The following is a 13,088-nucleotide window of genomic DNA, read 5'->3' on the forward strand; positions in this document are numbered from 1 at the left end:
TAGGTCATTTGAAAATATTTTCTCCCATTCTGTAGGTTGTCTTTTAGTTTTGTTGACTGTTTCTTTTGCTGTGCAGAAGCTTTTTATCTTGATGAAGTCCCAATAATTCATTTTTGCTTTTGTTTCTCTTGCCTTCATGGATGTATCTTGCAAGAAGTTGCTGTGGCCAAGTTCAAAAAGGGTGTTGCCTGTGTTCTCCTCTAGGATTTTGATGGAATCTTGTCTCACATTTAGATCTTTCATCCATTTTGAGTTTATCTTTGTGTATGGTGTAAGAGAATGGTCTAGTGTCATTCTTCTGCATGTGGATCTGACTTTTCTTTGACACAGAGTTTCTTACTCCTTTATTCTATGTAAGTAAATTAATAATCACTTCAGTGATTAGCTTGAGATAATTTTTTTAAAAATGTAGAGATTCTGTATATTTTTAAATCAATATTTAAAGACATTAACATGAAAGGATATTACAAAGATAGAATTAACTCAGAAATTTGGGATACTATAGGATCTCAGATTTATTTTTCTTTATTAGACAAAAAACAACTAAGTCATTGCATTTGCATAGAATATTTTTTGTCTAATTGTAGATGACAATATTTAAATAGAAGCTTCATATTATTTTTCTTCTTTATTTTCTTCTAAAAGTATACAGCAGGCCATTATACATTTTTTAAAAAATTTGTTGAGATATAATTTGGGCACTGAGGGGAGCACTTGATGGGATGAGCACTGGGTGTTATGCTATATGTTGGCAAACTGAACTCCAATAAAAAAAAACTATACAAAAAAGAGATATAATTCACATACCAAATAATTCACTCATTTAAAGTATATAAATGCACATTTTTGAGATATGCACAGAATCCTGCAACTATCACCATGATCTAATTTTAGAACATTTTCATCATCCCGAAAAGAAACCTCATTAGGAAAAAAAGAAATCTCATACTATAGTTTGTAACTCTCACCTACTGCCCCAACCTCAATCCAAGGCAATCACTAATTTATGTATCAGGGGAAATGTCAGGAACTATTAAGGGTCAATATATTATATGAGGAGATAGTTTCTGAAATCCAAACAGAAATATTAATATGCAGTAATACAGATCTGCCTATCCTGGACATTTCATATAAATGGAATAATATAATATGTGGCCTTTTGTGACTTGCTTCTCTCACTTAGCATAATATTTTCATTGATCCACTACATTTCGGCCCTTATTCACCTTTAGTTATATTTCAGAGTTTGTTTCTAATTCATTAAGGGGGATGCCTGAGAATATGGCCTTTAGATCATGGAATCTCAAATAGGGAATGGGACATTATATAGCGTCATAAAAAGGCAAACTTCTATATATCGTAGCCTGAATGTTTGAAGAGCCCTGACTGGGAAAGTGAATGAGTGCTATTATATGGCTATGGAATGTTAATAATCTCAAGTTAATAATCTCCCACGTTTTCTCTTTTATTTTTGTATTTTTCTGCAATAATATCCTTCCGGAGTGTTTTTCATGCTATTTTACACCCAAATACTTGTCTTTTCCATCACTTTTTATAGTCCAAATAATAGGACTTATCTATGTTTTCAGTGTTTCTTTGGATCCAAAATTTATTCGTTTTTTTTTTTAATTTATTTTTTATTGGTGTTCAATTTACTAACATACAGAATAACCCCCAGTGCCCGTCACCCATTCACTCCCACCCCCCGCCCTCCTCCCCTTCCACCACCCCTAGTTCGTTTCCCAGAGTTAGCAGTCTTTACGTTCTGTCTCCCTTTCTGACACTTCCCACACATTTCTTCTCCCTTCCCTTATATTCCCTTTCACTATTATTTATATTCCCCAAATGAATGAGAACATATAATGTTTGTCCTTCTCCGACTGACTGACTTCACTCAGCATAATACCCTCCAGTTCCATCCACGTTGAAGCAAATGGTGGGTATTTGTCATTTCTAATAGCTGAGTAATATTCCATTGTATACATAAACCACATCTTCTTTATCCATTCATCTTTCGTTGGACACCGAGGCTCCTTCCACAGTTTGGCTATCGTGGCCATTGCTGCTATAAACATCGGGGTGCAGGTGTCCCGGCGTTTCATTGCATTTGTATCTTTGGGGTAAATCCCCAATAGTGCAATTGCTGGGTCCTAGGGCAGGTCTATTTTTAACTCTTTGAGGAACCTCCACACAGTTTTCCAGAGTGGCTGCACCAGTTCACATTCCCACCAACAGTGCAAGAGGGTTCCCTTTTCTCCGCATCCTCTCCAACATTTGTTGTTTCCTGCCTTGTTAATTTTCCCCATTCTCACTGGTGTGAGGTGGTATCTCATTGTAGTTTTGATTTGTATTTCCCTGATGGCAAGTGATGCAGAGCATTTTCCCATGTGCATGTTGGCCATGTCTATGTCTTCCTCTGTGAGATTTCTGTTCATGTCTTTTGTCCATTTCATGATTGAATTGTTTGTTTCTTTGGTGTTGAGTTTAATAAGTTCTTTATAGATCTTGGATACTAGCCCTTTATCTGATACGTCATTTGCAAATATCTTCTCCCATTCTGTAGGTTGTCTTTGAGTTTTGTTGACTGTATCCTTTGCTGTGCAAAAGCTTCTTATCTTGATGAAGTCCCAATAGTTCATTTTTGCTTTTGTTTCTTTTGCCTTCGTGGATGTATCTTGCAAGAAGTCACTATGGCCGAGTTCAAAAAGGGTGTTGCCTGTGTTCTTCTCTAGGATTTTGATGGAATCTTGTCTCACATTTAGATCTTTCATCCATTTTGAGTTTATCTTTGTGTATGGTGAAAGAGAGTGGTCTAGTTTCATTCTTCTGCATGTGGATGTCCAATTTTCCCAGCACCATTTATTGAAGAGACTGTCTTTCTTCCAATGGATAGTCTTTCCTCCTTTATCGAATATTAGTTGCCCATAAAGTTCAGGGTCCACTTCTGGATTCTCTATTCTGTTCCACTGATCTATGTGTCTGTTTTTATGCCAGTACCACACTGTCTTGATGACCACAGCTTTGTAGTACAACCTGAAATCTGGCATTGTGATGCCCCCAGATATGGTTTTCTTTTTTAAAATTCCCCTGGCTATTCGGGGTCTTTTCTGATTCCACACAAATCTTAAAATAATTTGTTCTAACTCTCTGAAGAAAGTCCATGGTATTTTGATAGGGATTGCATTAAACGTGTATATTGCCCTGGGTAACATTGACATTTTCACAATATTAATTCTGCCAATCCATGAGCATGGAATATTTTTCCATCTCTTTGTGTCTTCCTCAATTTCTTTCAGAAGTGTTCTATAGTTTTGAGGGTATAGATCCTTTACATCTTTGGTTAGGTTTATTCCTAGGTATCTTATGCTTTTGGGTGCAATTGTAAATGGGATGGACTCCTTAATTTCTCTTTCTTCAGTCTCATTGTTAGTGTATAGAAATGCCACTGACTTCTGGGCATTGATTTTGCATCCTGCCACGCTACCGAATTGCTGTATGAGTTCTAGCAATCTTGGGGTGGAGACTTTTGGGTTTTCTATGTAGAGTATCATGTCATCGGCGAAGAGGGAGAGTTTGACTTCTTCTTTGCCAATTTGAATGCCTTTAATGTCTTTTTGTTGTCTGATTGCTGAGGCTAGGACTTCCAGTACTATGTTGAACAGCAGTGGTGAGAGTGGACATCCCTGTCTTGTTCCTGATCTTAGGGGAAAGGCTCCCAGTGCTTCCCCATTGAGAATGATATTTGCTGTGGGCTTTTCATAGATGGCTTTTAAGATGTCGAGGAATGTTCCCTCTATCCCTACACTCTGAAGAGTTTTGATCAGGAATGGATGCTGTATTTTGTCAAATGCTTTCTCTGAATCCAATGAGAGGATCATATGGTTCTTGGTTTTTCTCTTGCTGATATGATGAATCACATTGATTGTTTTACGGGTGTTGAACCAGCCTTGTGTCCCAGGGATAAGTCCTACTTGGTCAGGGTGAATAATTTTCTTAATGTACTGTTGGATCCTATTGGCCAGTATCTTGTTGAGAATTTTTGCATCCATGTTCATCAGGGATATTGGTCTGTAATTCTCCTTTTTGGTGGGGTCTTTGTCTGGTTTTGGAATTAAGGTGATGCTGGCTTCATAGAACGAATTTGGAAGTACTCCATCTGTTTCTATCTTTCCAAACAGCTTTAGGAGAATAGGTATGGTTTCTTCTTTAAACGTTTGATAAAATTCCCCTGGGAAGCCATCTGGCCCTGGACTCTTGTGTCTTGGGAGGTTTTTGATGACTGCTTCAATTTCCTCCCTGGTTGTTGGCCTGTTCAGGTTTTCTATTTCTTCCTGTTCCAGTTTTGGTAGTTTGTGGCTTTCCAGGAATGCGTCCATTTCTTCTAGATTGCCTAATTTATTGGCGTATAGCTGTTCATAATATGTTTTTAAAATCGTTTGTATTTCCTTGGTGTTGGTAGTGATCTCTCCTTTCTCATTCATGATTTTATTAATTTGAGTCCTCTCTCTCTTCTTTTTAATAAGGCTGGCTAATGGTTTATCTATCTTATTAATTCTTTCAAAGAACCAACTCCAGGTTCTGTTGATCTGTTCCACAGTTCTTCTGGTCTCGATTTCGTTGAGTTCTGCTCGAATCTTTATTAACTCCCTTCTTCTCTTGGGTGTAGGATCTATTTGCTGTTTTTTCTCTAGCTCCTTTATGTGTAAGGTTAGCTTTTGTATTTGAGTTCTTTCCAGTTTTTGAATGGATGCTTGTATTGCGATGTATTTCCCCCTTAGGACTGCTTTTGCTGCATCCCAAAGATTTTGAACAGTTGTATCTTCATTCTCATTAGTTTCCATGAATCTTTTTAATTCTTCCTTAATTTCCTGGTTGACCCTTTTATCTTTTAGCAGGATGGTCCTTAACCTCCACATGTTTGAGGTCCTTCCAAACTTCTTGTTGTGATTTAGTTCTAATTTCAAGGCATTATGGTCCGAGAATATGCAGGGGACAATCCCAATCTTTTGGTATCGGTTCAGACCCGATTTGTGACCCAATATGTGGTCTATTCTGGAGAAAGTTCCATGTGCGCTTGAGAAGAATGTGTATTCAGTTGAGTTTGGATGTAAAGTTCTGTAGATATCTGTGAAATCCATCTGGTCCAGTGTATCATTTAAAGCTCTCGTTTCTTTGGAGATGTTGTGCTTAGAAGACCTATCGAGTATAGAAAGAGCTAGATTGAAGTCACCAAGTATAAGTGTATTATTATCTAAGTATTTCTTCACTTTGGTTAATAATTGATTGATATATTTGGCAGCTCCCACATTCGGGGCATATATATTGAGGATTGTTAAGTCCTCTTGTTGAATAGATCCTTTAAGTATGATATAGTGTCCCTCTTCATCTCTCACTACAGTCTTTGGGGTAAATTTTAGTTTATCTGATATAAGGATGGCTACCCCTGCTTTCTTTTGAGGACCATTCGAATGGTAAATGGTTCTCCAACCTTTTATTTTCAGGCTGTAGGTGTTCTTCTGTCTAAAATGAGTCTCTTGTAGACAGCAAATAGATGGGTCCTGCTTTTTTATCCAGTCTGAAACCCTGCGCCTTTTGATGGGGTCATTAAGCCCGTTCACGTTCAGAGTTACTATTTAGAGATATGAGTTTAGTGTCATCATGATATCTATTCAGTCTTTGTTTTTGTGGACTGTTCCACTGAACTTCTTCTTAAAGGGGAATTTTAAGAGTCCCCCTTAAAATTTCTTGCAGAGCTGGTTGGAGGTCACATATTCTTTCAGTTGCTGCCTGTCTTGGAAGCTCTTTATCTCTCCTTCCATTTTGAATGAGAGCCTTGCTGGATAAAGTATTCTTGGTTGCATGTTCTTGTCATTTAGGACCCTGAATATATCCTGCCAGCCCTTTCTGGCCTGCCAGGTCTCTGTGGAGAGGTCTGCTGTTACCCTAATACTCCTCCCCATAAAAGTCAGGGATTTCTTGTCTCTTGCTGCTTTAAGGATCTTCTCCTTATCTTTGGAATTTGCAAGCTTCACTATTAAATGTCGAGGTGTTGAACGGTTTTTATTGATTTTAGGGGGGGATCTCTCTATTTCCTGGATCTGAATGCCTGTTTCCCTTCCCAGATTAGGAAAGTTTTCAGCTAGAATTTGTTCAAATACATATTCTGGCCCTCTGTCCCTTTCGGCGCCCTCGGGAACCCCAATTAAACGTAGGTTTTTCTTCCTCAGGCTGTCGTTTATTTCCCTTAATCTATCCTCATGGTCTTTTAATTGTCTGTCTCTTTTTTTCTCAGTTTCCCTCTTTGCTATCAACTTGTCTTCTATGTCACTCACTCGTTCTTCCACCTCGTTAACCCTCGTCGTTAGGACTTCTAGTTTGGATTGCATGTCATTCAATTGATTTTTAATTTCTGCCTGATTAGCTCTAAATTCTGCAGTCATGAAGTCTCTTGAGTCCTTTATGCTTTTTTCTAGAGCCACCAGTAGCTGTATAATAGTGCTTCTGAATTGGCTTTCTGACATTGAATTGTAATCCAGATTTTGTAACTCTGTGGGAGAGAGGACTGTTTCTGATTCTTTCTTTTGAGGTGAGGTTTTCCTTCTAGTCATTTTGCTCAGTGCAGAGTGGCCAAAAGCAAGTTGTATTGGGAAAAAGAGAAAAAGAGAGGAAAGAAAGAAGGAAAGAAAAGAGAAAGAGAAAAAAAAGGGGAAGAAAAAAAGAACGAAAAAAAAAAGAAGAAAAAGAAAGGAGAAAAAAAGGGGGTGGGGGAAGGAAACAAAAAGCAAAACAAAAGAAAAACAAAAACAAAACAAAAAAAAGAACCACCGGGGAGTATCTTCTGATTCTGTGTACTTTAAGTCCCTTGGCTTCTCCTGGAAGTTGTCCGTCTAGCTGGTGTTCTGGGGGAGGGGCCTGTTGTGCTGATTTTCAGGTGTTAGCAGTTGGGGGAGCTGCTGTGCCCCTGCCTGGTGCAGGGCTCAGTGGGGGTGTTTACCCCGTGAGGCCGCAGGAGGAACAGCCCCAGTGGCGGGGCAGCTCTGGAAACCTGGATTCAGCTCCGGAGCTCTCCGTCTGCAGGGCCTGGAGGCTCTGGGGCGGGGCCGCTGATCTGCTCAGCTCGGGGCAGGAGCGTCCTCGCTGTCCTGGGCCCTCCCGGCCTCTGCCTGTCCCGGGGGAGGCGGGATCCTGGGCTGTGTCCCGGCGCCCTGTGCTCCGGAGCCTGCGCTGGTGGATTCGCGCTCCTGCCCCGCAGCCCCCTCCGCGGAGCTGCCGCCCGAGCCCCTCCGAGCTGCTCCTGGAACCGCGCAGGCCCCTCCGCACGGAGCCTCTTCCTCTGCCCGAGCCCACCGAGCTGCTCCTGCCCCGCAGCCCCCTCCGCGGAGCCGCCGCCCGAGCCCTCCGAGCTGCTCCGGGTCCCCCCGTGCGCGCTGCAGCCCTTAGGGAGCTCGGCGCACTCTCCTGGGCGCGCAGTTGCTGTTGCTGTCCCGGGGAGCCTGAGGGCATCCCCGCCCTCCTGGGTCCTGCTCCACCTCCCTGCGAGCCCCTTTCCCCCCGGGAAGGTCGGTGCAGCTCCTGCTCCTCCGGGATGGGGCTCTCCTGTCCTGGGGACACTCGCCCCGGCCTCAGCCCGGCTCCTCGCGGGGCCCCTCCCCCTTGGAGGCCTTTGTTCCTTTATTTCTTTTTCCCCGTCTTCCTACCTTGATAGATGCGCGAACTCTTCTCACTGTAGCATTCCAGCTGGTCTCTCTTTAAATCTCAGGCCGAATTCATAGATTTTCAGGATAATTTGAAGGTTTTCTAGGTAGTTTGGTCTAGACAGGTGATTTGGAGACCCTGCTCTTCCGCCATCTTGCTCCTCCCCCCCTGGATCCAAAATTTAAAAGGTTCATGATACATGTTAATAAAATGACAAGAAAGAATATTGCCTTATTTTCTTTCTGAGCTCATTTCTAAATTTTTAATTTTTTTTTTACTGGCAAGTAAAGTTTTTCAGAGGCAAGTTTATAGAAGCTCACACCTCCACGTCGAAGCAAATGGTGGGTATTTGTCGTTTCTAATGGCTTGAGTTATACTCCATTGTATACATATACCACATCTTTATCCATTCATCTTTCGATGGACACCGAGGCTCCTTCCACAGTTTGGCTATTGTGGACATTGCTGCTATAAACATTGGGGTGCAGGGGTCCCGGCGTTTCATTGCATCTGTATCTTTGGGGTAAATCCCCAGCAGTGCAATTGTTGTGTTGTAGGGCAGATCTATATTTAACTCTTTGAGGAACCGCCACACAGTTTTCCAGAGTGGCTGCACCAGTTCACATTCCCACCAACAGTGCAAGAGGGTTCCCCTTTCTCCACATCCTCTCCAACATTTGTTTCCTGTCGTATTAATTTTCCCCATTCTCACTGGTGTGAGGTGGTATCTCATTGTGGTTTTGACTTGTATTTCGCTGATGGCAAGTGATGTGGAGCATTTTCTCATGTGCTTGTTGGCCATGTCTATGTCTTCCTCTGTGGGATTTCTGTTCATGTCTTTTGTCCATTTCATGAATGGATTGTTGGTTTCTTTGCTGTTGAGTTTAAGAAGTTCTTTATAGATCTTGGATACTAGCCCTTTATCTGATAGGTCATTTGCAAATATCTTCTCCCATTCTGTAGGTTGTCTTTTAGTTTTGTTGACTGTTTCTTTTGCTGTGCAAAAGCTTCTTATCTTGATGAAGTCCCAATAGTTCATTTTTGCTTTTGTTTCTTTTGCCTTCATGGATGTATCTTGCAAGAAGGTGCTGTGGCCAAGTTCTAAAAGGGTGTTGCCTGTGTTTTCCTCTAGGATTTTGATGGAATCTTGTCTCACATTTAGATCCATTTTGAGTTTATCTTTGTGTATGGTGCAAGAGAGTGGTCTAGTTCATTCTTCTGCATGTGGATGTCTAATTTTCCCAGCACCGTTTATTGAAGAGACTGTCTTTTTTCCAGTGGATAGTCTTTCCTCCTTTGTCGAATATTAGTTGACCATAAAGTTGAGGGTCCACTTCTGGATTCTCTATTCCGTTCCATTGATCTATGTGTCTGATGGTATTATGCTGAGTGAAATAAGTCAATCGGAGAAGGACAAACATTATATGGTCTCATTCACTTGGAGAATATAAAAAATAGTGAAAGGGAATAAAGGGGAAAGGAGAAAAAATGAGTGGGAAATATCAGAAAGGGAGACAGAACATGAGAGACTCCTAACTCTTGGAAATGAACTAGGGGTGGTGGAAGGGGAGTTGGGCAGGGGGTGGGGTGACTGGGTGACGGGCACTGAGGGGGGGGCATTTCATGAGATGAGCACTTGGTGTTATTCTATATGTTGGCAAATTGAACACCAATAAAAAATAAATTTATAAAAAAATAGAGGAGAAAGTGCAGATGAGAATTTATTTTGAATTTTTAATTCTTATTTTAAAGTTTCACAAGTTTGAAACTGAGTGGGGAAAAATTAGAGAGGAAGACAAACCATGAGAGACTCCTAACTCTGGGAAACAAAGAAAAGGTTGCGGAAGGGGAACGGGGAAGGGGTGACTGTGAGATGGGCACTAAGGAGGGCACATGATGGGATGAGCACTGGGTAATATACTTTATGTTAGCAAATTGAATTTAAATTTAAAAAAAATTAATAAGAATAAAGTTTCACAAATTTGCACAAAAAAAATAAGCTCACACCTCAAGTTATAATTAGTAGTATAAAAATGTATATGCTTACTCACCATCAACAGGTAGGTTCTTTAACAAATGGTTACTTTCCATTCCTGTGAGTTTAATTCCCATGTTTTGCAAAGCAGTGTCTAATTCAGCGATATCAACAATTCCTCCTTGGGAGAAGAGACTATAAGCAAAGTTGAATAACCTTACAATGTGACAAAAGCTATGAATTACTGTGTTGCAGATTTTGGTTTCACCTTAAAGAATAAGGCTGAGTGTCTATTCAGTTGTATGCAAACTGTCAGTAATAAAGGTGGAATTAGAATTTCCTCCATTGAGTTTTTTTTTGGGAATCAATTTATATAATTAGCTTTTAAAGGTTGCAGCATAACTTAAGACTACTTACAGAAAGAAAAAATAAGATTCATATACTAGGGGTGGTGGAAGGGGAGGAGCCCGGGGGTTGGGGGTGAATGGGTGATGGGCACTGAAGGGGGCACTTGACGGGATGAGCACTGGGTGTTATTCTGTATGTTGGTAAATTGAACACCAATAAAAAATAAATTTATTATTAAAAAAACAAAACAAAACCAAAAGATTCATATACTGCTGCCAGTATGAAAGTATTATTTTTGTTTTCTGAACAGAAGTTCACATGGTTCTCTCCTCTGAATACATTTTCCAAAAAATGTCTAATAATTTCTCTCATTTTTTGTCAGATTATAAAATATTACATGGATACAAATTTTTATGATGACACCACTGACATTTGTGTCTCTCACCCAGCTTCATTGATAAATAGAATAGATACAACAAAAATATCTTCTAAGTCCCTTCCTCACCTCCCTTCTTTTCCCACCTTTCCCAGGGTGACTTATTGACTTATACAATTCCCACACGTTTTACTGCATATATTAAATGGTTTGGCAGAACTTTAAAGTTTATATAAGTCATATCACAACGTGGGTTTCCTTTTTGCTACAAACATTCTCATTGCATTCTTCTTTGTTTTTTATATTTGTTTATGTTGAACCATGGAACACTGTTTCATTCATGTATTTATTTAGAGTGCACATGAACAGGGGTGGGGGAGGGGCAGAGGGAGAGAAAGAATCTTAAGCAGGCTCCAAGCCCAGCATGAAACTAGTTACAGGGCTCCATCTCATGACCCTGAGATCATGAACTGAGCCAAAACGAAGAGTTGGATGCTTAACCGACTGAGCCACTCAGTCACCCTTCATTCATTTTAAATACTATTTATTATTCTTCTGTAGTTATGCTACCATATACTGATCTATTCTCCTATGGATAACATTTAGGTTGTACTCAATTTTTTGCCATTACAAAAAACACACATTCTTGTGAATGTCTCTTTGTTGACAAGAGTGAGAATCTGAGTTATAAGTTCAGGAGTAGAATAGCTGGAGTGGAATACATACATTTTTAATTTCTTGAGATTTTATCCAGGTGCTTTTGAAAATGTTGCACCAATTAATATTAATACTAGTAGCGCACAAGAGTTTCCATTGCTTCATATCATTGTCAGGACTTAGTGTGGCTTGACTGCTACAATTTTGGTGAACTTGAGATCTGTGAATTAGTATTTTACTGTTGTTTTAACTTAGATTTCCATGATTATGTGTGAAATGAAGTACTTTTTATAAGTGATTGACCCCTCAGAGATCTCCTCTTTTGTCAAATGTCTAATCTTAACACTAGTTGTTCGCCTTGTTCTTATGGATTTTGGTCTTTCTAATGAGTATGTAGTAGTATCTCATTGTGGTTTAATTTGTTTTTCTCGAATGACAAATGATGTAGAGCATCTTTTCATATGCTTATTTGCCAACTGTACATCTTCTTTGATGAGATTGCTATTCAGCCATAAAAAAGAATAAAATCTTGCCATTTGCAAACGACATGGATAGAGCTAGAGAATATAATGTTAAGTGAAATCTGTCAGAGAAAAATCTTTGGCCTTTTCTTAAATCAAGTGTGTTCAGCCATGTCCAGTCTACTAATAAGTCCACCAAAGGCATTTTTCATTTCTTTTAGGGTGTTTCTGGTGGCTAGCATTTTTTTTTAATTTTTTTTTTATTTATTTATGATAGGCACACAGTGAGAGAGAGAGAGAGGCAGAGACACAGGCAGAGAGAGAAGCAGGCTCCATGCACTGGGAGCCTGACGTGGGATTCGATCCCGGGTCTCCAGGATCGCGCCCTGGGCCAAAGGCAGGCACTAAACCGCTGCGCCACCCAGGGATCCCCTGGTGGCTAGCATTTCTTTGTGGTTCTTCTTAGGATTTCTACTTCTCTACTTATATTGTGTATCTGTTCTTGTATGCTATCTACTTTACCCATTAGCGCCTTTAGCATAGTAATCACAATTTTTTGAATTCCTCACCTTATAATTCCAACACCCCTGCCAAATTTGAAACTGGTTCTAATGCATGCTCTCTCTTCCAATTGTGTTTCTTGGCTTTTACAATGCTTGTGATTTTTTTATTGACAGCTTGGCATAATGTACTGGGTAAAAATAACTACTATAAAGAGGCCTTTAGAAATCTGGTGGTAAAGGGTATGGGGAAGGGAAGTGTACTATAATCCTACGATTAAGTCTCAATCTTTTTGTGAGCCTTCATGTCTGGACTGTGAACGTCATGTGTGCTGTGGCTAGAATATGCTGAAGCTGGGTATTTTCCTTCCCTTGGTCAGTTAAGCTCTGATAAAAGCCTACAAAAGTGTGTGCCTACCTTCTCTGTGACACGGTTCCCTTGGAGTTTCTGACTTGTCCACACTGAGTCTCTAGCAATTCATCAATTACAGTTTAGGTTCTCTTGCCCTACCACTGGTTCCCAGAGAGGTTTCTGCTCACTAAGTTGTGGTTTGCATGTCTTTCCCTCCAATTTGGGTGCCACAGTTTCCCTGTGATCTCAAGTCTCACACAGATCCAAGAAGAATTACTGATTTTTACATTTGTTTGGCTTTTTGCTTACTGTTAGGACAGTGTAGCTTACTTATTTCATCTAAGTTACCAAACTTATTGACATGTATTTATTCATCCTATATCCTTATTACCCTGTTAAAACCAGGTACCTCCCCTTTTACTTTTTAAATATATACAGTAAAATGTGAATAATACATTTACCATTTCAATTATTTTTCTGTGTACAGTTCAATGGCACTAAGTATACTCATTTTGTTTTGTAACTATCACCACTATCTATGCCCAGAACTTTTTATCTTCCCAAATCAAAAGTCCTGACTCATTAAATAATACTCTCTATTCCTCCCTAAATCCAGCTTCTGTCTCTATGGATTTAACTACTCTAGGTATCTTACATATATGGAACCATACACTATTTGTCTTTTAGTGATTGGCTTGTTTCACTTAGCAAAATGTTTTCTAGG

General features: G+C 39.9%; 1 protein-coding gene across 4 annotated transcripts in view; it reads right to left on the reverse strand.

Annotated features, from left to right (window-relative positions):
* The window catches only part of LOC144286872 (uncharacterized), a 112,263-nt gene that overhangs the window by 8,726 nt on the left and 90,449 nt on the right, over nucleotides 1-13,088 (reverse strand). For 3 of the 4 annotated variants that reach the window (XM_077853943.1, XM_077853941.1, XM_077853942.1), the window contains exon 13: nucleotides 9,747-9,851. The exons of the other annotated variant lie outside the window; for it this stretch is intronic. In XM_077853943.1, the coding sequence (XP_077710069.1) occupies nucleotides 9,747-9,851 (105 nt within the window). The remainder of the gene's footprint in view (nucleotides 1-9,746; nucleotides 9,852-13,088) is intronic. 4 annotated transcript variants of the gene reach the window in all.

Source organism: Canis aureus, chromosome 16 (assembly GCF_053574225.1).
Source record: "Canis aureus isolate CA01 chromosome 16, VMU_Caureus_v.1.0, whole genome shotgun sequence".
In the NCBI taxonomy this organism is placed as follows: domain Eukaryota; kingdom Metazoa; phylum Chordata; class Mammalia; order Carnivora; family Canidae; genus Canis; species Canis aureus.